The sequence below is a fragment of the Rattus rattus genome, chromosome 3 (genome assembly GCF_011064425.1).
Source record: "Rattus rattus isolate New Zealand chromosome 3, Rrattus_CSIRO_v1, whole genome shotgun sequence".
Taxonomy (NCBI): domain Eukaryota; kingdom Metazoa; phylum Chordata; class Mammalia; order Rodentia; family Muridae; genus Rattus; species Rattus rattus.
This window is the reverse complement of record NC_046156.1, coordinates 85,145,635-85,170,634: the sequence shown is the minus strand read 5'-3', so window position 1 is coordinate 85,170,634 and position 25,000 is coordinate 85,145,635. Positions and strand designations below refer to the sequence as shown.

General features: G+C 47.2%; 1 protein-coding gene across 1 annotated transcript in view; it reads right to left on the bottom strand.

Annotated features, from left to right (window-relative positions):
• Positions 1-12,888, bottom strand: part of Gipc2 (GIPC PDZ domain containing family member 2) — a 78,694-nt gene extending 65,806 nt beyond the window's left edge. Inside the window, 1 exon segment of the mRNA XM_032898256.1 lies at positions 12,565-12,888. Within this exon segment, the coding sequence (XP_032754147.1) occupies positions 12,565-12,804 (240 nt within the window). The 5' untranslated portion in view covers positions 12,805-12,888.
• Positions 12,889-25,000: the final 12,112 nt, after the last annotated feature.

Sequence of the window (25,000 nt, the reverse complement as noted above, 5' to 3'; positions counted from 1 at the left end):
TACAAGATTTTTTTCAGCAGCCCAGGCTCTCAGGGAGAGAGGGACGTCACTGAGTTAACTCAGGGCGCTGATGCTATGAGGCACAGTATGTGCTTGTCACTGTTGGGACGGGGAGGCCCACAGGGAAAGTTTCTTGGTGGAATTGCACTTTTAAGACTGGAATGTGAGTTTAAAAAAAAAAATAGTTGAAACAAAGACACATTAAAAAGGCACAGTGGTGGCGGCTCTCCCGTCCAGCCGAGCAAGATGCCCCAAGAAAATAAGGCCAAGGGGAAGAAGGTGACCCTGACCCTTGCCATCATGAAGAAACAGGAAGCCAAAAGGTGGTCAGTTCTTTGTTTGAGAAAAGGCCCAAGAACTTCCGCACTGGACAGGACACCCAGCCTGCTGCAGTGGCAAAGAGCCATCCTCTGTAAGTGGCTCAAAGGACCCCCGGCCGTTAACCAGTTCCCCCAGGCCCTGGACAGGCAGACAGTGACTCCCTACCTCCAGCTGCTTAAGCTTGCCCACAGGTGCAGGCCAGAGACAAAGCAGGAGAAGCAAAGGCTACTGGCCTGGCTGAGAAGAAAGCTGCAAAGGGGGTGTCCCAACTAAGAGACACCCTATCAGGGTCCCCCTAGCAGGGGTCAATACAGCCACCACCTTGGTGGAGAACAAGAAGGCTCAGCTGGTGGTGATTGCCCGTGATGTATGCCCCATTGAGCTGGGGAAGGTTCCCCTGCCTGCCCATGAAACAGGAAGCCAAAGATGGGGGTGCCCTTTGACTGCAGGCCAGGCTGGGGCGCCTGGTCCACAGGAAGACGTGCACCACTGTTGCCTTCACACAGGTTAACTCTGGAAGACAAGGGAGCTCTGGCTAAGCTCGTGGAAGCTGTTAGGACCAATTATAATGGCAGATGTGACGAGATCCACTGGGGAGGCAACGTCCTGGGTCCTAAGTCTGTGGCTCCCATTGCCAAGTTGGAACAGACAAAGGCTAAAGAACTCGCCACTAAACTGGGTTAAATGTACGATAAGTGTTCCATACATAAGTATCATTTAAAGATTTTACACCACATTTCCCGCGCCGCGACGCGCGGTGGGGATTCGGCGCTGGAAAAAAAAAAAAGATTTTAAAAAGACACGGTGGGGGTTGGGGATTTAGCTCAGTGGTAGAGCGCTTACCTAGCAAGCGCAAGGCCCTGGGTTCGGTCCCCAGCTCCGAAAAAAAGAAGAAAAAAAAAAGACACAGTGGAACAAAGTGCTTTAAAAGTATAAAACGTGGGGCTGGCGATGTGACTCAGCTGCTGAAGTGAGCACAAAACCCTGGGTTAGCACCACATGAGCTGGCCGTGGTGACACATGTGTAACCTCAGTCCTTAGGAGACAGCCAGCCCTGGATACAGGGGACCCTAATCTGAAGTGTAAAGAGAAGATTCTCAAAAGATGTGATGAGCGTAGCAGCCACAGAGGAAGGCTCGGGAGAGAGCAGGAAGATGAGAAGTCTCTTGGTTGGTGGGGGATGTTTAGAAGTAACTAGGAAAGACTGAGAATATCATAGAACTGGAATACAATAGAACAGGAGACCGGTGGAGAGAGGGAGTTTCCGTAGCACGCACACATCAATAACCCAGCACTGACAGCCATCAGTGAAGCTGTCACCAGGACTTATACCCCAAAGTTCAGTCCTCTAGTGGGAACACTGCTGAGACTGCATTCCCAGGGGAGCTTTGAGGTCTTGACAAGGTGCTAAAAAGATGGAGGTCTGGAGAGACAGCTCGGACAGTAAAGCCCTTGCCACGCGAGCATGAAGAACTGATTTCATTCCCTCATTTTGGGGACGGTGTCCTGGAGAGATGGCTCAGTGGTCCAGAACACTTGCTGCTCCTGAAGAGGACTCTGGTTACTGATGCCATTGGATGGCTGTGTCTCATGGGTAGAGCACACGCTTAGCATGCACAAGGTCCTGAGTTCAATTCCCACTCCCCCACCCCCATCCTTGTGGGGTGGGAGTTCCCTGCAGGTTTGTGAATCCCAGGTCCCCCAGGCTTCCTGGAGTTCTCATGTATGAGCCAGGTTGACAGTAGTTCCACCTGTCGTTATCTGGGTCGCTAGGAAATGGTAAAGACTGAAGAACACTTTCTGTTCTCCAGAACTGCCACAGAATCGCACAGTACTGCTTGCCACAGGAGCTTGGCACTGGCACCAAGGAGTCAGGAGGGGAAAAGTCTTCTGAGAAACCTCACGAGGCAGCTGCCCATATGCTGTAACTCACCAGGAAGTGGCTTTGCTTGCAAGTAGCTACAAATGTCACCATTTATAAGATGGGTATGCTAATTAGCCTGGCGGCAGTAATTGGCTTACATTTATATGTAATTGTAATATATACTGTTTTGTACCTTAAACACATACAGTTTTTTATGTTAAAGGAAGCTGTGCAACATGAAAGCTTGAATTTGAATCCCTATTTGGGCTTCTCTATGTCACTGGGGAGCAGAGCAGGCAGATCCTGGGAACTGGGTAGCCAGTTGGCCTAGCCAAAAAGGCAAGCTTCCAGTTCAGTGAGACACTATGTCTCAACACAAGAGGCAGAAAGCAATAAAAGAAAACACCCAACATCTCCCTCCACCCCTGCACATGCACCGAAAGGTATGTGTGCACCCATAAGCTTATGTGCTTGTCACACACACACACACACACACACACACACACACACACACACACGAGAACACACACACTCATGCAAGCATGCATGCACGCACAAAACTGAATTAGATTGAAAATAAAGAGAAAACGTTAAAGATATGATGTTCCCCATTTTCCTTACTGAGAGCAGTCACTCCCCCTCCACACAATATAAAAAGTTAATATCTGCATTAAGCTAAAGATTTAATGCCGATGATGCAGAATTATAAATACTAAATTTGTGAGGACTCTCTTATTCAACCAATGCATTATTAATAATAAATATAAACCCATGTGGCTGGGGATATAGTTCAGTTGGTACAGTGCTTGTCCAGCACTCACAAAACCCTGGATTCAGTCCCTAGTCCCCAGCATAACAGAAACTGGGTGTGGTGGGGCCCATGTGTAACCCCAGCCCTCACGAGACTGAGGAAAGAGGATTTCCTTAGCTTAGGCTGCATTAGCACCTGACTCAAAAGGCACGTGAAGCAAAACAAAGTTCCCAAGGGTGTCCCAGGTCAGGCCCTTGGAGTTGTATCAGTAAACAGACAAGACACAAGTTGTATCCCTGGGGAGTTTTGCTCTATCAGGGACGCAGGACAGAAAGTAGGGTCGTATAGTCAGGACAGTAGAATGCAGTGGAGGAAAAGTAAGCACGGCAGTGATTAGGGGTGCTATACATTCCCAGGGCATGATCAAGGCAGCCTCGCCAAGAGGCCATTCGCCAGGGGAACAGCATGTTGTCAGAAGAAGACTGTCCAAGCCGACAGTCAGGGGCACTCAGGAAACAGCCACACAGCCAGACTGACTGGGGTAGAAAGAACAACGATCACAGGGCCTGGAGTGATTTCTTCCACATGAGATGAGAAGCCATGGAGGGTTTGGAGCACAGAATAAAGAGACAGCAGCTCTGACAGAGTTGCGATATAAAGGAGAGAATGGTGAGCTTAAGACATGGGACCAAGGGGTGGGGTATGGCTCAGTGAATAAAAGTCACCCAGACCTGGTGACCTGGTGACCTGGTGACCTGGTGACCCGAGCCCTATCTCTGAAAGCCACTTAATCAGTCAGATGAGAGCTGGACAGGGCAGTCAGCTGGACAACACCCATGGGCCTGTAGTACACAGTGCAGTGGTGGAAACCAGCAGACCCTTCTTCAACAAAGTGGGAGGTGGGAACAGGCTCCAGAGATGGGAAGCAAACGCCCTGAAAAGAATACTCGCTGTTTTCCCTTCGTAATATTATTATAATAATTAAATAATTAATAATAATTAAATATTTTGAAATTAAGAGCTTCAATTTTGTTTGTTTTTGTTTTTGTTTTCCGGGACAGGGTTTCTCTGTGGGCCCTATCTCTCCTGGAACTCACTCTGCAGACCAGGCTGTCCTCAAACTCAGCGGTCCACCTGCCTCTGCTTCCCGAGTGCTGGGATTTAAAGGCGTGTACCACCACTGCCTGGTACTGAGAGTCTGAAATTTTAAAATCACATGTTTAAATGTATTCTTTTGGCTAGACATGATGACACAGCACATGACCCTAGCTACCCAAAAGGCCGGATTGTCTGAAGCCAAGAGTTAGAGGCAAATCTGTGCAGCAGAGAGACCTCCGTCTCAGACGTTTGTGTGATACGTTGAGAGAGAAGGAACTACCAAAGGCTCGCCCACTCATTTGATGAGCTGTTTGGTACCTAACTGTACAAACTGATAAGGGTTACATGTCTCTAACCCAAAATGTTCCCAAATCTGACACTCTTTGAGCATCAACACGGCAGGCAGGCAGAATCTGGGCATGCTCTCAAAGCGGTATATAAAGATCACATTCTGGCTGTGTATAAAGTGGATACAAAACATAAAATTAATTTTGCTTTGTGCATACAGTATATTAAAACAGAAATTAATTTTCTGCTTAGACTTAGGTCCCATCCCAGGACTTTTCACTGTGTGTTTGCAAATATTCCAAAGTATTTTTTAGATGTCTGAAACACCGAGGTCACAAGCACTTCTGGTGAGGGAACTCACTGGCCAGTATAACCAAGACCACAGGAATGACTTCTGAACCCTCTAAAGAAACAGAGGCTGAGTTTCTGGTGTCTGGGTATACCAGCTTCTAGCCACACTTAAGTGTACGGCTTGCTCCTGCAGTCGCTCCTTGCAGTAAGGGTTTATAAACAGACCAAGCCGTGAGCTCCGTGCTGAACAGTTAAGGTAGTTAAATATTCAAAACGCCTCCTCACCAAAACGTATAACGATGCTCAAGAACTCACGAGCTACAGGCACAATGACTCAACTTTTTTATATAATCTGAATGTTTTTAAAAATACTTTAGGGGTGACTGAGTGGTTAAGGAGCTTCTATAAGGGGGAAGACCTGAGTTCAAAGACCAACACACATGTAAAACCCGGAGTCTGGTTCCGTACGCCTGTGAGCTCAATGTTGTGGGACAAAGACAGGCAGAGTCCAAGAGTCCACTGGCCAGTCGGCCTAGCTGCAATGAGAGGGTCAGACTAAGTGAGAGGCTCTGTCTCAAAGCAGTAAGGCAGAGAGAAGAGGAAGGCACACCACATTCTGCTCTGGCCTCTGTATTTAGGTATCATGTGCATATACACACACACTCATGTGTATGAACCAAACACATACACCATACACACACACATATCACACACACACACACACACATACCACACACACACCACACACACACATCACACACACACGCACCATCCCCACACAAATACCACACATACATAATGAAAAACATTGCTATTCAGCTTTCTAAAGAGATGTCTTTCATTTATGTGATGAATTAGCCAGACTCTCCTCCCCACCCTCTCTCCTGAATTGCTCAGTTAGTTATTCGTGGGAACATACAATAGAGGCTTTTTGCATAATCCATATGTTTCTATGATCACAATAGTCTGCACCCAGCCAACATCAGTAGCAAATGTGAAACAATTCACAGGCTTCGTTCTCTTCTCCCTCCAGGGACCATGAAACCCACAGCAGTCATTCATTTCCCAGCAGCATCGTCTGTTTTTAATGTATGCTTGTTGTGCATTGTGGTGGATCTTGTAGAGATATTTTCATCCAAATATATCATGTACTTTGACCATATTCATTCCTCATATAGTCCCCACCCTGTAAGGTCCCTTCCTGTTTCTCTTGTTTCTACTTTCCTTTTTTTTTTTTAATATTTATTTATTTTATGTATGTGAGTACGCTGTAGCTGTCCTCAGACACACCAGAAGAGGGCATCAGATCCCATTACAGATGGTTGTGACCCACCATGTGGTTGCTGGGAATTGAACTCAGGACCTCTGGAAGAGCAGTCAGTGCTCCTAACCACTGAGCCATCTCTCCAGTCCCTTGTTTCTACTTACATCGACACACACACACACACACACACACACACACACGTATGTACATATGTATGTATGTGTATGCGTATGTGTATATGTATATGTATGTTATTATATATGTACACACGTCCTTTACAATCTAGGATATATGATATATATGAGGAAATGTGGTCTGGCTTCTTCCACATAATATGATTAACTACAGTTGCATCCACTTTCCTTTAAACAACATAATTACATTCTTCTTTACAGTTGACTACAGCTCCATTGAGTGTGTCTGTGCATATATACATACATGTACACATACACATACACATACATATACATACATATACATATACATACATATACATACATATACATATACATAAATATGTGTACACATGTACATATACATAGGTGTGTATATATACATATATATGTGCATATATAAAATGTTCTCTATCCTTCCATCAGTTGACAGACTCCTAAGCTCATCCCACAACTCAGCTTTGAACAGCGGAACAAGCGTGGCCCTGTAGGTCCCTCCACACCATGCAAATTGAAAGTCTTTTGCCCAGAAGCTGTCCAGTTTGACTCTATAGCTTTTGTTGTTGTTGTTGTTGTGGAACATTTATACTAACTTCACAGTAGCTGCACTAACTTACATCCCCCTCAGCAGTACACGGGGTTCCTGTCCCCCCTCTGCCCCTGCCCAGCACGGCTGATGTTTGGTTCTGTCTATTATCGTAGTTGCTGTTTCTGCCTGTGCGTATGATAAGGAAAGTTCAGGAATACCAAGTAGCACATGTGTAGGTCAGAGGACAATTTGGGGAAGTCCATTCTCTCCTTCTCCCTTGATACTGTTCCAGGTCGCTAGGTTTGTAAGCCAAGGGCTTTACCACTGAGCCATACTGCCAGCCCTGCCTTTGGTTTTATTTAACGAGAGTGATTCTGAGTTTGGTAAATGGATCTCACTGTAGTTTTGACTTGTATTTTTCTAATGACTACCACAACACCTTCTGGGGACAAAAGCAATACATATCTTTGTGTTTGGATTGAAAAGCTTTTGGCTACAAAGTTTTTCTTGGTGCAGGTTATTAATCCCAGCACTCAGGAAGCAGAGGCAAGAGGGTCTCTGAGTTCAAGGCTAGCCTAGTCTACATAGTGAGCTCCAGACCAGCCAGGGCTACATAACGAATGCCTGTCTTGAAAGAACAGTTTTTCTAAATTTGTGTTTAGAATTTGCATGCAATTACTAAGAACCTCCCAGCTTCTGTGCAACCAATTAGGACCAGAAAACCCAAACCAAGTTTTGACTCCAACGAACCAACGGGAAAGTTAAGCCTGAAAAAGCCACTTAACTTCTCCGAGGCACACTTGGACCAGCTATAAAATGCAACAGAACCCAGTGAGACAGACTGACCACACCCTACCCTGCGTGCCTAGAGGAGCAAGAGGTTTGCCTGCACCTGCCCTCACCTGACCTCAGACTCCTTCCTCTTGAGAGTGAAGCTCTTGGTACGTCTGTCCCAGCAGCCACTTCTCTAGAGTCAGAGGGCTTCTGAGTTCCCTGTCTGTGCCATTCTCTTCAGGGAGGAAAATTTTTTTCTCTTTTTATTTTATACACTAACCTCTCAAAAAACAAGTGTGCATCACCATATCCCTCACCAGAGAACAGGGGAGGGAACAGAATGCCCAGAGTGTGCTTTTTTTTGCTCTGTCTCTGTCTCTGTCTCTGTCTCCTCCCCCTCTCCCTGTCCCTCTCCTCTCTCTCTCTCTCTCTCTCTCTCTCTCTCTCTCTCCCTCCCCTCCCCTCCTTCCTCTGTCTCCCTCCTGTCTCTCTCTCTCTCTCCTCCCTCCCCTCCCTCCCTCCCTCCCTCCCTCCTCTTCCTCCTCCTCCTTCCCTCCTCCTCCTCCTCCCTCTTCTTCCTTTCTTCTTCTTCTTCTCTCTCTCTCTCTCCTCCCTCCCCTCTCCTCTCTCTCTTTCTCCTCCTCCCCCCTCTCTCCTCTCCCCCCACCCTGACAGGCTCTTGCCATGTATATAGCTCAAGCTGGGTTCAGATTTGCTCTTAGCCTAGCCTGGCCTCAAAGCCGTGATCCTAGTGCCTCAGGTTCAGAGTGCAAGGGTAACAGGTATGGACCACCATCGTTAGCTTCCTAATACATCTGAAGGCTTGGTTTTGTTTGTCCTTTCCTTAGTAGCCTGTGAAGAGTGGTGGTTACAGAAGAACTGTGTGATGTGTCTTTGATTTCATTAAGCAACTTCAGCCTCAGGGTCCGCTCCTAAGAGGTTTACTCTCTCCAGTGATGAGTACTGTGTTATCTGATGATTTCGTACATGTGTATGCTGTAATCTGGTCAAACTCTCCTCCCATGCCCTTTTACTCTCCTCTAGCCCCTGCCAAGCCACGCCTCTGTAGGTACTGGATAGAACGAGGCCTGTCATTGGACGAGAAGGAAGGATGGGTGGGAAAAACGTTTTAGAAAGAAGAAAAGGAGTGGGAGTGAGGAAGAGGAGCTGGGAGAACATGGTGGCAGATGTTAAGTTCTTCTCCGCATAGATACAGGTTGTTATGGCTATTTTTAAGGGATGGGTGTGTGGGGCAAATTATATCTTAGTAATTGGATCAGAGGTTATTGTGTGCTGGGTTCTTTCATGTGGTGACTTAATTGAGTTCATGGTAAGAGAGTAGCGAGATAGACGGTCTCTGTATGAAACTGGCATGGCAGCGACCCGCCTTGGGAACTAGATGGGTCGAGAGATTGCTGCCGGGCTCAGAGAGCAGCCGTCGGCAGTGTGAGATGGGATGGAGCTTAGCGGGTGAGACGCTTTGCTGACTGAGATGAAAATATCCCGCAGATGCCGCGTGGCCCAATGTCCAGTGCCGGCGCTAGCTCAGGATAAAAGAAACCATTCTTTTTTTATTTTTTACCCACAACCCCCCCTTTTGCCAACGACTCTCCCTCACATTTCCATATTGGTTTTTTTGTGTTTACCTAGGGCTGCCTTCATGATCTTGGGTGTGGAGCTAATCCACTGGAGTGTGGCACCTCCCCAGTGCCTACACCACTGAAGACATGGCTCTCTCTCTCTCTCTCTCTCTCTCTCTCTCTCTCTCTCTCTCTCTCTCTCTCTCTCTCTCTCTGTCTCTGTCTCTGTCTCTGTCTCTCAGCTGCCCTCGACAGTCAGTAACTTCCCTGGGAGGAGCAGGTGACCAGTACTTTGACCTGCGCGTACAAGTGTAGTGGTCAGAGAAGAACTTCCAAGAGTCTCTTCTCCTTCCATCAAGTAGGCTCTGAGGCTAGAACTCACGTGGTCAGCTTTGGCAGCAAGCGCCTTTATCCACTGAGCCATCTCACCCACTCTTAACGTTTCATAATCCATCTGGAAAACGGAGGTTGATCATCCACACAAGCATACCAATACACATACCATCGCTACAAAAACTAGCGTATGGACTTTTACACATCAAAACACCTTATGCTCATTAATATCTCGGAATTTTATCTTGGTAAGCCAATGCGCTGGAAACCAAAAACACTCAACAGAGCTACCAAGCTATTATTAAAGAACTGGAAAAACGAGTTAGCAATGTAGCTTTGTGGAATTTGGAGTCAGGGGAAAAAGGGGCTTACACAGAGGCTCTGCCATTTACCACGTGTCCGAAATGTGATTTTAATTCTCCGGTAGTAAGGGTCATCTGAGAGGTTTACTACCTTTGTCTACTGACCTAGTCCTGAAAACTTCTAGCCTCCAATGTTATCTAGGCCTAAACTATTTCCAGCCCCTGAGACTGCAGAATAAGATCACTCTTTCTTGTTTTGTTTTGTTTTTTGTTTTTCTGTTTGTTTGTTTGTTTTCCTGAACTCTGGCTGGTTCAACTCAGCTATAAGGCTCAAACTGACTGATTCAAATCAGCTTCTCGCAGCTTCTGACTGAATTGCTCTGCTGGGCCTCAGACTAGCAATGTGTTCTAATCTTCTGCGTCCTTCTCACTCTGGCTTGTTCTCTCTACCTCTGCTCAACTGTCCCAGTGAAACTCCTTCCTCTTTCTCTGCACTGCTTCTTAAGTAGCTTCCCTTCCTCTCTCTTCCTATGGGAAGAGAGTTAGGCGTATCCTATTCTGTCAAATCCTTCTCTGATTTGTCACCTTGTCTGTCACTCAATTAGGTATCACTTTCAAACATGGCTGCTTCTTTCTACAAACTAACTTTACCTTCATTGTTTGGGATTAAAGGAGTGTACTCAGGGCCTGACTGTATTCCAGCCAGAGGGATTAAAAGTGTATGCTAAGGCTGAGCCCCACCACAGCTAGAAATAGGTTGGGTTTGTTTGTTTTTTGTTTTTTGTTTTTTTTTTTTTTTCAGTTAAAACACAGTCTTGGGGTTCACAGTGTGATCAAATATCCTGCAACAATGTATGATTTTGAATCTGAACCTCAAAGCCCTGGTTCCGTCTGTGCAAAGCAAGAACACAAGAACACTTCTTAGGGGCTAAGTAGATTGGATAAAATCATGTATCTTTAGCTCAGAATCCTTTATGCACACACGATAAGGAAAGCGGTCCACGAAAAAGACTAAGTCTGGAGTCAGTCCCCGGTTACAGAAGAGAGTTTAAAGCTCCCCAGGATTACACGAAGGCGCTCGCTAGCTTGGAAACCGGAGGACTCGAGTATAAACAGCAGCCTTGCTTTTCTTCTCCCAAGCTACCCGACCTTGGTCAAGGTCCAGCCTCTTGCAGGTCAGCCATTTGTTTCCCTGGCCCATATCCGTGGTATTAATTACAGTTTTCAAAGTCCTGATCGTATCCAGTGTAACCTGTTGGGTTTACATACAGATGCCTCCAAAAGAAGGACAGCCTTGTTGGGAGATAGCCTTATCTCTGCCCGATAGGTGGCTGATGCCGGCAGAAGTCAACCTTAGCCAAGGCTACCCAGCTACTGCATGTTGGTGGCTCCACAGTCAACCACATCTGGTTAGCCTGCCACCCACCTCACCTGGAGACGGTGAAAGGTAAGTGCTACTCTGAAAGTTCCTCTTCAATTGAACACTCCTATACAAACACCATGTTACGGCAATCCTACACTAAAAATAAATGATCCACAAAAAGATGTGTGACTTGTCCTTAGAGCCTGGGAACCCTGAAAGAACAAAGGCTAGCACTTTAAAAAACTCCTTTCTTGGGGTTGGAAAGATGGATCCATGGTTAGGAGCGCTGACTGATCTTCCAGACAGCTCTGGTGTGATTCCCAGCACCCACATGGCTGCTAACCACCCTCTGTAATCCCACTTCTAGGGGATGAGTCTGTACAGACACGTGTAAACAAAACACTCACCCACATAGGACAATGTTTTTAACCCTCAAAAAATTAATAAAAAACAGATATATGTAGGCCCCGCTCTGACAAGAAGTTGCTCTCTACACTTCGGAAAGCCCACAGCAAAAGCCTGAGCTCCAAAAGAGATGGTGCGTATATCCATGCATTTGTGTGCACACACGCACATTTCGTGTGCCCTGGCAATAGCACGCACACTCACACAAAAATGAACAAAACGTTTTCATGTGTGCAACTGCTTGTAGAGGCCAGGGGAACACTGAGTAGGAATGCCAGAGTCCTGAGTATTGCTTCTTAGACTCCGTGTTTGTTTGTTTGCTTGTTTGAGACAACTTCTCTCACAATCCTGAAACATACGGAGTAGACTAGGCTGGTTCAAGCCTGTCCCTAGGCTGGGGTTACCACCATGTGTTTTTTCTGATGAGTTCAGGAATTTGAACTCCGGAGTCTTCGGCTTTTACTGCAGCTCTAAAACATTTACTTCACACCGGTGTAAGCGCCGAGGTCCCACAAAAATCCTCACAGACTAATGCGTCTAAGATAGGGCCTATGGCAACTCCAGTTTCAGGCATCATATTATCAATCTACTTACATTTCTTGGTCTCTTTTCAAAGATACCTTGGGAAAATGTAGCTGAGCTCTTCCGTGAAAGCTGCGTTTGCTAGTCGGATAGTTTGCTATGATTTTCTGAGTTCCTTCCCTTGGAATAACAACCCATGTTTTAAATTTCTTATATATTATCACCAAAGCAGTTCTTCCTGGAGCCATCCAGGGGTGAGCAAAGTAGGTCAGGTTGCACCCACCAGGAAGTCGTTCCCCTTTACACTTTCCCCCTCCTCTTTAACTCTGGTTAGACTCCCAGTGCAGCTCTCTGACACAAAGCCTAAGAGTAAAGTCCAAGTCCTGTGGAAGGCATTCATTCGTCGCAACAGATCTGAGTCCCGGAAGGTGCTGGCGCACATCCTATCCTGAACGACCAGACCTGAGCACGTCTACAGCAGACTCCTTAACAAAAGAAAGCCTAGTCGCCTTGACCCCAATGACCCACAAGCCGGATCTGAGCGGATAGTTTCATCCGGTCCCGGGACTGGCCTTTCCACCACCACACACTCTTCCCTCCGATGCTCCGGGGACCGACTCCACCCAGCACCAGCAGGCTACTTGAGGCTCGGGAAGTGCTGCGCCGCCGGCTTGGGTGGCGAACAGATTGTGTCCCCTGCGCTTACCTCGGACGGCGCGATCTCAAACACCCCGGCGATCTTGGCGTAGAGCTCGCTGATGCTGGAGAAGTCCTCCACTCGGCCCGTGGCGCTGCCGTGCGCCAGCTGTGCGTGGAACACCAGCCTGCGTGCCGGAGCTGGGGGTCCGGGAACACCCTGGCTGCCACCGGACCTCTCGCCCTCCACCAGCCTCGCGGTCTCCTTGGACTTGGCCGCCTTCTTCTTCCCGCGCAGCCCAAGCGGCATCTTGCAGATCCGAGGGTGTGGACCACCAGGCTCTCCCTGGCCTCGGACAGCGGACTTTGCGCTCGGGGGCCTGGCTCCGCGCAGGTGACAGTGGCTGCTTGGCCAATGGCAGCAGCGCTTCCGCCTAGCGGCGCGGGTTTCAGGTCCCCTCCCTGTGAAGGACAGGGCACCTGAGCCCGGCGGCTACCTGCTCAGGCAGAAGGAAAGCTGTGCACAATGGGTCAGCTCCCTTCTAGACTCAAACTTACCGGGTCAACCCAAGCCTCCTCTGAGTGAAAGGAATTGATTTCCATGAAGGGACGGAGATGCTAACAAAGGTCTTTGCTCTCACGTCGGCCTTGCTTTCCCTTTCACAATCTGGGCGCTCAATTGGGCGTGGTGGTTGAGGCCAGTGATTCCAGCACTGTTAAGGCTGGGACAGGATGCTTGCAAGGATTAGAAGACTCGCCTGGCCTACAGAGTGAGCCCGCTTCACACACACCCACGATGAAAGCCCCTCAACTATAATATCTGCAGGGAAATGAAAAGATGGAAAGAGGACATTATTATGTTAAACAGAGTAGGCCAGGCTCAAAAAGAAGACTGTTGCCTGTTTTTCTTCTCATGTGTAGATTACATGTGTCGGGGAACGTGCAAACAGAAAGGGAACTGTGGGAGGTTACAGAATCCATAAGACAGGAAAGTAGACAGGGGAAGGTGGTCCAGGGAGAACAGTGGGGGAGGAGACACAGAAACAGAGGACAGTGACCTGTACGTGTGAAAATGCCATAACCAAACTCATAACTTTGTGTGCTAACCTAAAAACCATTGTAGTAGACGCAGCATTCGGCCACACTTGGGTAACCCCAGCCAGAGACTTTGTCCATAGGAACCTATGTAGAAGCCACCCTTCCTCGTACTTGCCCTCTCTGCAGTGAGCTCTCTCCCTCTGCAAGTGTCAAGTACCTCAGCCATTCTCGCAGTACCTCTCTGTGACGGGCTCCTTTTGGGAGGCCCACTTTCTCCCCTAGGTTTTCAACACTCCCCAGTCCGTTGTTTCACATCCTAAGAGAAACTCTGTCCTGTTCTTCAAAGAGCTGAAGACATTCACTGAGATGTGTGTCCTCTGCTCCCCATGACACATCAGTAACTCTAGCCACCTCACTTCTATAAGCTCTGAAGCAATCTTTCATCTGACGCCATCTAATTTCTCCACTCTAGGCTCTCTTTAAGAAAAGGCGGCGGGGGTAGCGTGTGTGTGTGTGTGTGTGTGTGTGTGTGTGTGTGTGTATGCATGCATGTGTGTATATGTATGTGCATTACATGAGTATATATGTACATTCATGTAGTGTGTATATATGTGTGTATGTACATGTGCATGTAGTATATATGTCCATGCATGTGTGTATATATGCATGTGTGTATATGTATGTGCATGTGTGTGTAGTATATACACATGTATATGTGTATATGTGTATGCGTGTATGTGTGTGCACTCTCGAGTGCTGTATCTGGGTAGTGCGTATGTGGAGCTCAGAGAACAACCTTGGTCTAAGTCCTCGATGTCACCCTGCTTGAGACAAGGTGTCATGGATGCTGCTGTGCTCGCCAGGGCATTTGGCCCAAGTGTTTCTGGGATTTCTCCTGTCTCTACCTCCCATTGCAGGGTAGACATGCTGTGATTGCAGACATGTGTGCTACTGTATCAGGTTTATAAGAGGTCTGGGGAGTCCTAGCTCAGCACCCACACTTGAGTGACCAGTCTTTACAGAGCCATCTCCCTAGCCCAAGGCTGTCTACTTTTAAGTTTACCTATTGATTTCTCCCTCAGCCCCTAGGGCCGCTGATGGACAGCACCATATCATTCCCAAGTCTCTCACCCTCGCTGTTTCCCGGGCCTGCTGTGTTTTTTACAAAGAAGCATTTGCTGTTAGCTTACGTGTGAGAGGACTGCGCTCCACATTCTGGGTACAGTCAGCCATGTGTCAATCACCTAATGCAATTAACTCTTTTTGGTCCATCACCTGGAGCTTTAAGTGGTCTGTGCTGGTCTTTTCAACTCTCTTACCTCTTGACCCTGCCCCACCTCCACTTCCTTGAGGTGCTGCTTTTCGGGTCTCTCCAGACTTACTCAGCCCTCCCCACCCCCATCCCTGTGTTCCCCGAGAGACTGCACTAACCCTCCATTTCACAGATACTGTTAGCCAAAGTACATGACCTGCAGTTCAGTCCCATGGGAAGGAAATGGATTCTCTCAGACTGCCACACTGACCTCATTCTTCCTGGTGAATACGTCCTCTCTCTATTCTCAACTAAAGCAAATAGACCCAACGTGACTGCGGTCCAAGTCAAGACGTCCTTGAGTCACCAAAGGAAGTTTTTCATCGCCCTTCACCTCTCCTGTAAGGCCAGTCCTGGGAAGTTCATGTTTCTCCAGGTACGGCTGGTACATGTTCTGAGGGATGGGGTGAGGAGAGAGGAGTCTGCGATTTCCTTAGGATAGTTTGAATTTTTTGTGGTTTCCTTAGGATAATTTGAATTTTTTGTGGTTGTTGTATGGTTTTTGTCACTTTAAAAAGTAACATGGGTACTGAAGAGCTAGCTGTTGGTAGTGCTTGCTGTGTAAGCATGAAGACCCATGTTCGAGCCCCAGCGGCCATGGAAAAGCAGGGGCAGAGAGGCAGAAGTTTGCAATCCTGGTCCAAGGGAAGCAGAGAGTAGATGATTTCTGGGTTTGCTGTCACTCAGTTGAGACAAATTGATAAGCTTCCGGTTCAGTGAGACACCCTGATTCAAAAAAGAAATAACGTGGAAAGACCCCCCACCACACACACACACACACACACACACACACACACACACACACACACACACACGAGTATTGTGAACATATTGAACATTCTTTTTTAAAAACTTATTTATTTATGTATTTTTCTAAGTGTAGGAGTCATGCCAGAAGATCCCTTCATAGAATGTTATGAGCCACCATGTGGTTGCTGGGAATTGAACTCAGGACCTCTGGAAGAGCAGCCAGTGCTCTTAACCACTGAGCCATCTCTCCAGCCCATATTGAACATTCTTGTTCATCGGAATGACTGAACCCAAAATTCTGCCACATGACCTCAGCGTTTGAATTTGCCTTTGTGACTCTGACTTATAGAGCACCAAATAGTATTACTTGGTCTTGGTCTAAAGAGAAAAGAGCAAAGCCAGTCATACCATCTGTAAGCCTAGCGCGTGAAGGCTGAGGCAGGATATAGCTCAAGTCTGAGGCTAAACCAGGTGGGAAAAACAATGTCTCAAAAAATAAAAAGTAACAAACGAAGAAAAGTATAAATTAGTGGTGCAGTCTGGCGCAGTCCTTTCCTGTGAAAGCTAGAGAACTGGTCTCTGAATTGTATGAAGACTGCAGAGAAGTCTGACTAAAAGCTGGATCAGACATCACAGGAATGTGGCAGGTGCGTCGTGGGGACTTGGGAACACGGGGTGTAAACCTTAGAAAATCTTTAAGGAGAAAACTGTGGGTATTTCATCCCCTTTGTTCCTCTAACTTACAATCCTCCTGCCTCATCCTCTGCAGTGTTAGAGTTGCAGAGTTTGGCAGCTCAGTTGGTAAAGTGCCTGCCAGCATACACAAAATGGGTGGGCACACACACACACACACACACACACACACACACACACACACACACACACACATACACACACACTTTTAATTAGGTAGCTACAGCTGTGTGGGTTTGTTTCCAGCACACTGTTCTGCTCCATTAGCCTAGACACCAATCTTGTGCCTGTCCCATGCTGTTTTGGCCACTGTGGCTCTGCAGTATAATTTGAGATCGTGTATTGTGTTAACCCCAACATTGCTCTTTCTTCTAAGGATTGCTTTGGGCACTCAGGGACTTTTCTGTTTCTATACAAATTATAGGACCCTTTCTAATATTATAAAAACTTTTACTGACATTTTGGTGAGGATTACATCGCGTCTAGACATTGTGTTCAGTCATACCGCCATTCTCACAGTATCAATGCTGCCAACCCAAGAGCAAGGGAGGTCTTTCTGTCTTTTAGTATCTCCTTCAGTTTCTGCCTTCATTGTCTAATGTTTTCATTGCAGAAGTCTTTCCCTTCCTTGGTTTGGTTTGCCCTCACCCCCTTGTTTAAGGAGGGGTGTTGGTCTTGAAGCTATTGTAAATAGAAGCTTTTCCCTGACTTCTTTTCTCTGCAACTTCATCACTGCCAACAAGAAGGCTGCTGGGTTTTGCGGGTTGGTATCCTATCCTGCTACTTTGCTGAAAGTATTCACCAGGTCTGAGAGTTTTCTGGTGGAGTCTTTGGGTTTCTATATGTAAGTTTATAACTGGCGCGGGTTGTAGGGTTATTGGGTCCCGCATCCGCTCTGCCATGGGGCTTGGCCGCTCAGGGAGGAAGGACATGGGAAGTTTGACCACGCTTACCGGACACTAGCGCAGGGCAGGCGGGTGTTGGGCCATAGGGCAGCCCCAGGACATTGCTCCTCAGGTGGGGAAGCGCAGTCTGAGGCACAGGACAGGCAGAGCTGGCTTGGGAGTCCCGGGGCATGCAAGGAGGCCTGGGACGTCTGGTTCTCAGTCTCTTGGGCATCCAGGTGCCGCTGGGATGCTGGGGAAGAGCTGAGAACAGAATGGGGACCCACAGGCCTGGGCTGAAGGGGAAAGAGGGGGAGAACTCCGGCGGGGGTGGGAGTTTTAGGGGAAGTGAGTGGTCCTTGGCTTGACCGCAGGGAGCTGCAAGCATGGTGAAGGAGGTGGCTGGGAGCGCAGGGAGGCTTTCTTCCAGAGATTAGATGGCAGTTCTGTAGGCAAAGGGCTTCTCTGTGGCTCCCACAGCAGATCACGATGAAGAGAGACAGTGGTTTTAAGGTGTTTTCGCAGAAAGTGGATGAGTAAAACCTGTGGTCACATCCTTTACCAGTGGAGGGGCTTGGGGCATTGCCCTTACGAGTCGGATGGCCACAAATCTATGGAGGGCTACAGCCAGTGACCAGCCTGGTTTCCTGGGAGTCAAGCGAGATGCCTACTGTCCCTTTCAGGGTCCCCGGAGTTCCAAACCTCCTCAGCTGGGAACCACGGTGTCTTTCACGGTCCCACAGCTATACCCTGACTTTCCCCATTGAATTGTTGGCTCTAACTACATAGTCCTCAATGGGAGGGAGCACTTCACATTTCTTCTTGGTATCCTGTTTAACTTTTTATTGTATTGTTTGTGTAATAAATATTAGTATCATTGAACAAGCCAGATTCCTCCTTGGTGGGATCAAAGATGAACTAATAAAACACAACACAACAGAAAGTGTCTGGCTACGTTTGTGGCTCAATAAGAGAGTTAACCTAAAATGTATGACTCAGCACGATTAAAAGGAGGATTTGAGGACTTAGGTTTTTCATTTTGCATCTAGGATTAGAGTGTAGCCTGACTGCACTGTCTTTGTTTCTTCCATTCACTGGCAGCTGGCATTTCTAACAATATTCCAGTATCAATCGCAGGCCAAGTATGTGAGTTAAAAATTCTCAAATCAATATAATCTTTTTTCTGCCAAAAGATTTATTATCTTGTTGATAAGACAACATACACACCATTAAATGACTCACAAGATAAATTGACTAACTTATTTTTCTCAGAAAATATAGCCTCTGATTACATTAGTTTTGAATAAACACACATGGTCCACCCCACCCCACATCCCCACCGTGGATGGATCCAGTAAGCAAACACTTAGGAGGAAATAAACACGGGGTTTGTTAAAGGCAACGCAGTTGTCCTTGGCATAGAGAGAGCGTGCTTTACAGTTGCATGGCAACCACGAGCCACCGAAGATGAGGGGAAAGGAAGAAGTAACTCTGTTAAAATTCACATAAAATTTGCCAGGAATGATTAGAAAATAGAGAATTGACACGTGGAGAAAAGGGGACAGAGAGGGACTGTGAAGTCCGCAGATCAGTAAGAGTGAGCGGGTGCCTAGGAGTCTACTGGGCAATGGCTCTGTGTCTGGCTCAGGGCTCACCAGCTCACACGCATGCGTCGTCTCTGCCGTAACTTGGAGGAAGTGCCGTGTGGTGGAGTTCCAATTACTCCGCCTCTCCGAGGTTATGGTAAATAAAACATTACAGAGGCAAGAACAAATCTGAATGCTAAACAACTCTTTAAAAACGTTTGTTCATGGGGTTGGGGATTTAGCTCAGTGGTAGAGCGCTTGCCTAGCAAGCGCAAGGCCCTGGGTTCGGTCCCCAGCTCTGAAAAAGAGAAAAACAAAAACAAAAAAAACACGTTTGTTCATGTGTGTGTGTATGTGTGTGGTGTGTATGGTGTACGTGTGTATGGTGTGTGTATGGTGTGTGTGTGTGTGTGTGTGTGTGTGTGTGTGTGCACGCACACACATGAGTGCAGGAATCAGGGCATGCATGGGGAAGTAAGAGGAAAACTTTCAAAGGCTGACTCTCTCCTTATGGAGTCAGAGAGTACAATTCTGGTCACCGTGTTTTTTTGTTTTTTGGGTTTTTTTTTTTTTTTTTTAGCACTGAGCCATCTCCCCAGCCCAAAGGGTAAGCTACTTTCATACAATGTGTTCTACCATAACAGACATAGGAAAAGACAGACGTGTTTGGGGGACATATATTCCAGCCATTCAGGATCAGACACAAAACTGAAAATAGAAACACTAACAAGTTGGTACACAAGCCTTCAGAGCCTTAGAGTCAGGCAAACAGTTTCCTTTATACAAGCCCCAAATAATAGACCAGGTTAAAAAAATAAAAAAGCGGGGGGTGGGGATTTAGCTCAGTGGCAAGCGCAAGGCCCTGGGTTCAGTCCCCAGCTCCGAAAAAAAGAAAAGGAAAAATAAAAAAAATAAAAAAGCATTTTCATCGAAGGGCTAAGGGGGTGGCTCAGAGAGTAAAATGCAGGGGGTAAGAGGTCACTATGCAAACAGACTACTGGAGAAGCCAGGAAACGTTAAACAGGGAAGGTTTATCTCTTTTCAGGAAGGAGGTGTTTACCTGTCCCCCCTGAATGCTGCCAAAGGATGCAGTTTGCACCCGGTGATCCTTTGCTATCCATAGATCTGGGTTTCACCCATATCCTCCAGAATTTGTGTTCTGCCTATTTCAGACTCTTTCCCCATAAATCTTGAGCATTGCCTCTAGGCCATAAAATCCACCCTTGTGAGAGATGCCACTGTACTTTACGACAGCCTAACATCTAAGTTCTCATCCAAGAGCAGGCCAATCCTGACTTCCTCAGTCATTCTCCCTAGGCCCTAACTCTTGGGCGCTATCTCTGAGTCAACAGTGCCTATTTTTGTGAAAGACGCCAGATGTATTTTGTAAAGAATTTCAATGTAACACGCATGTCTTAAACTTCGTTACACTCGTGGGACTAGTCAGTTGTTCTCAGAAAACCTTTTCCCCCAAATTGCACTGTGATTGTATATGGCTAAAATAAAACAACTATTGTCAGGCTCTAGACGTTTGAAGGAGCACCAATAAATTACCTCACCTGATCATTTCCCTGCTGGCCACAAAGCCCGCAGAGCCTCCCACAGCAGAGCACTGAGTGCACATGAAGACTTGAATTTGGGTGCATAGTTCTCACATGCAATTGGATGAGGTAGCATATGGTATGATTCCAGCATCTCACAAGTAGGGAGGGGATGGCAGGAGAATCCAGGAAGCTCACTATGCAAACAGAAACCCTGTCTCAAGAAATGTGGAAAGGAAGGTAGGTCCAGCATCAGATGATGCCCTTTGACCTACATGCGTGCGTGCACACACACACACACAGAGGCTCACACACACACACATACACACACAACACACACACACACAGAGGCTCACACACATGCACATACAGGGAGACAAAAGTATTTCCAATGCTAAGAGCTAACTCTGAACATAACTTTTGCAGTCATTTTTAATTGTTTTGAGACAGTCTCACTATCTCAGGCTGGCCTCAGAGGGACTAGAGGACCAAGGATGACTTTGAAATTCTGATGCTACTTGGTGCGTGATGAGGTGATGATCAACCCCTGGCTTCTTGAATGCCAGGCAAGCACTAAGCACGCATTTGACCCACCGAGCTACAATGCCGGCCCTGTGACAGTGGCTGTGAGGACAAGAGACAGCTAGGACGGAGAAGAGAATTAGATCGTATTTAAAGAGAGATGAGCACACCGTGATAGAGTAGAGTTTTAGCCATTATATAGTAATTTTTACAGCAGGGAATCTGCGGGCAGTTACGGGCAGTGCAAACCTGTAACCCCAGCACTTGAGAAGCAAAGGCAGGAGGACTGCCATAAGCTGGAGGCCTCCCTGATTTACAGCAAGTTCCAGGCCAGGCAGAATTACATAGTGAAGCCCTCCCTGTCTCTTAAAAGTAGCAGCGCCCCAACATTTTCTAAACGAAATGTGACCAGCACACTCCCCCTTCACTAGACAAGGAGCAGAGACCGCCAGCGACTGGGAGGTGTTGGGAATGAGGTAAGGGGAATTGTTTTTTCTTCAATTGTTCTATTTTGTACCAAAAGTCAGTATAAATGGAAAAGTTCTCAAGTGCAGCTGAATGTCTCTCCCTTTACTTTCTGTTGGCGTTTTGTTTTCTTGTTGTCGGTTTCAGGGTCTTTACAGGTGGCCCACGTTAGCCTTGAACTTGATTCTCTGACCTCCTCCTCCTCCCAAATGCAGGGGTTACAGGCATACACCATCACCCCGACTCTTCCATAGTCGCACTGAAAGATCTGTACTAGGAACTATCATCCAAAATTACTTCTGCCATATTCGGTAATTGATTTTGTAACAGTGAATTTACTCAATAAACTTCTCTCTCTCTCTCTTTCTCTCTCTCTCTCTCTCTCTCTGGTTTTTCAAGACAGGGTTTCTCTGTGTAGCCCTGGCTGTTCTGGAACTCACACTGTAGCCCTGGCTGTCCCGGAACTCACGCTGTAGCCCTGGCTGTTCCGGAACTCACGCTGTAGCCTTGGCTGTCCCGGAACTCACCGGGATCTGCCTGGCTCTGCATCCCAAGTGCTCACGTGCCACCACCCCTGGCATCTCAGTCCATGTTTAAAATTAGACTGGGACGTGAAAATGAATCCTTGCAGCATCAGCGATTGGGTTTTGCTGTGATTTTGTCAGTGTCCGGGACAAGCAGAGTAAGAACAGCGCTACCTTCCACGGGGTAGAGACAACTCAAAGTGGATTCCCAAGAGAAACCTCGCTTGCTGTTCCAAAGCTGGGAAGCAGAACAGGTTGAAATAGTGAGTTTCTGGTTTTAATTGGTTCATTTTGTTTTTTGTATGTGAGCGCTCACCTGCACGTATGTCTTTGTACCACATGCCTGCCTGCTGTCTGTGGAGGCCAGAATAGGTTCTTAACATGCTCTAACAACCATCAGAACGGGAGTCACGCATACTTGTGAGCCATTTTATGTGGGTGCTGGGCACAAAAGACACCTCAGCCCTGTAAGAGCAGCAAATGCTCTTAAGTGCTGAGCTCTCTCTGCAGCCACCCAGTCCCTCTCTAAAACGGATTTTTAGAAGAAAAAAAATAATAATGAGGGATAAGAGAATGGCGTCTGCTTCACCACCCCTCACCCCACCAACAACCCCACACCCCCCATACCCCCTCACCCCCACCTCCACCCTGTACACACAGAGCTGCTTGTTCTCAGCACTCTCCACAGTTGTTCTGAGGAAATCTCACTAAGGTACCAGAGAGGAGCATGGGGTTCAGGCAAGCACAGTGGCAAGTCCAGCTCTAAGAGGATCTCAGTCAGCCTAAAACACATAGGGATACCCTGCCTCAAAACAGTCGAAGTAAGGGGGTAGAGAGTTGGCTCAGACACTAAGAGTGCTTGCTGCTCTCCCAGATGATGGGGTCCCAGCACCACATTGAACAGCTCACAACCCTACTGTAACTCCAGCTCCTGGGGATCCAACATCCTCTGGCCCTTGCCAGAGAGAGAGAGAGGGAGAGGGAGAGGGAGAGGGAGAGGGAGAGCGAGAGAGCGAGAGAGAGAAGAGAGAGAGAGAGAGAGAGAGAGAGAGAGAGAGAGAGAGAGAGAGAGAGAGAGACTAAAAAAAATAAAATAAAATAAAACAAAACACCGGACAAATTCAGAAACTTGCCATGAACTCTACATGATCTTGTAAGTTCTCCTCTCTGAGCTAATAGCTTCTGAGAGATGTTATACGAGAATTTGTAGATCTTATGACAGAGCCCTGAACACATGGAAAATGACTAAGAAATATCAGTGCTAGGCAAGGTGGCACACACCTGTAATCCCAGCACTTGAGAGGTGAAGACAGGAGGGTCGGGAGTTCGATGCAAGCCTGGGCAGGCTACATGAGATCCCGTCTCAAGAACCAACATGAAAATGCTAACATCGTTGCATAGGAACAGACATACAGAAGCAGATGAACAGTGCTCTCCAGAACGGTATAATATTCCTGAATCAAGCACGGGTCCTGTGTACCCCGCATGTTTTACAGCACAATTCGCCGCACTTGGGCTTTTTGTCCATCTGAGTCAGGGTCTTATGTAGCCTGGGCTAGCCTCCAATTCATTCCGTAGCCAAGGCTTACTCTGACCTCCCTGCCTCCACCTCTCAAAGTCCTGGGATTATAGGCGTGAGCCACTAGACTATACTCTGAAAACGGGTTATCTGAGCGTCCATATTTAAGTTTCTCTCCTGGCTGTGAGTAATAATAGCACTCCATTCCAAGGACTTTGGGTTAAGAAACCTTGGCTTTCAATTCTGGCCAGGCGTTAGTTGGCCATTCCCTCTGTCTCTGCGGGACACATTTTGGGTTGAAGGTTTTGTGGCTGACCTTATCCCTCCTCTGGGAGTCCTGCCTGGCTACAGGAAGTGGCCACTTCAGGATCTGGAACTGGAAGAGTCTCAGCTGGCGTTGCCCCCACAGCACTTCCTCCCCCACCTCACCACACCCCACAACCCCACTCCAGCCCCAGGTCTCTGCCAAGTCCTAAAGATGCAACCCTCACCGATGATTTCTGTTCTCTCTCCCCTGTTCTTCCTGATCCCCTCCCCCACAACGATCCATTTCTCTTCCCATCCCCTCTCCTACCCAATTTCCCCTCTCCATCCACCTCATAGATCTATTTTATTTCCCCTTCTGAGTGAGAGTCAAGCATCCTGCCTTGGACCCTCCTTATTACTTGGCTTCCTTGGTTCTGTGGATTGCAGTGTGGGTATCCTGTACTTTTTGGTTAACATCCCCTTATCAGTGAGCACACACCACACATGTCCTTTTGGGTCTGGGTTACCTCACTCAGGATGATATTTTCTAGTTCCATCCACTTGCTGGAAAATTCATGATGCCCTTGTTTCTAGTAGCTGAGTAGTATTCCATTGTGTACATGAGCCCCATTTTCTTCTTCCGTTCTTCAGTTGAGGGACTTCAAGGTTGTTTCCAGTTTCTGGCTATTGTGAATAAAGCTGCTATGAACATAGTTGAGCAAATGTCCTTGTAGGATGGTCGAGCATCTTTTGGGTATATGTCCAATCTCTGACACTATTAATGATATCCTATTAGGCCTGCAGACGGGAACCTACCACAACTGTCCTCTGAGAAGCCCCACCCAGCAAACGATGGAAACAGATAAAGAGACCCACAGCCAAGCATTCGATGGAGCTCCAGGAGTCTTGTGAAAGAGTTGGCAGAATGACTGAGGGACCCAATGAGGACAGGGACTCCATAGAAAGATAAGTCAACTAACCCGGACCCTCGGGGGCTCCCAGAGACTGAACTGCCGCACACCAGCTGGACCTAGGCACTTCCCCACCCCCTTCACATATGGTCTTCATGCGGGTTCCCCAATAAATGGAGTGGGGCTGCCCCTGGATCTGTTGCCTGCCTGTGGGTCCTGTTCCCTTAGCCTCAGTAGGAGAGAATTTGACGAGCTGTGCAAAGACTTAATATGTTGAGGCAGAGGGAGACTAAGGGAGGCTCCCCCTTCTTAGAGGAGAAGGGGAGAGGAGAATGGGGGAGGATCTGTGTGAGGGGGGACTGGAGGAGCAGGGTTTGATATTGGGATGTAAAGCGAATAAATAAAATTAAATTTATAAAATTGATAAAAAAGAAACATTGATTTAAATGATAAACATTAGTTATATAAAAAAAGTTTAAAAAAACACTTAGAATCCAAAAATTTTAAATTATATT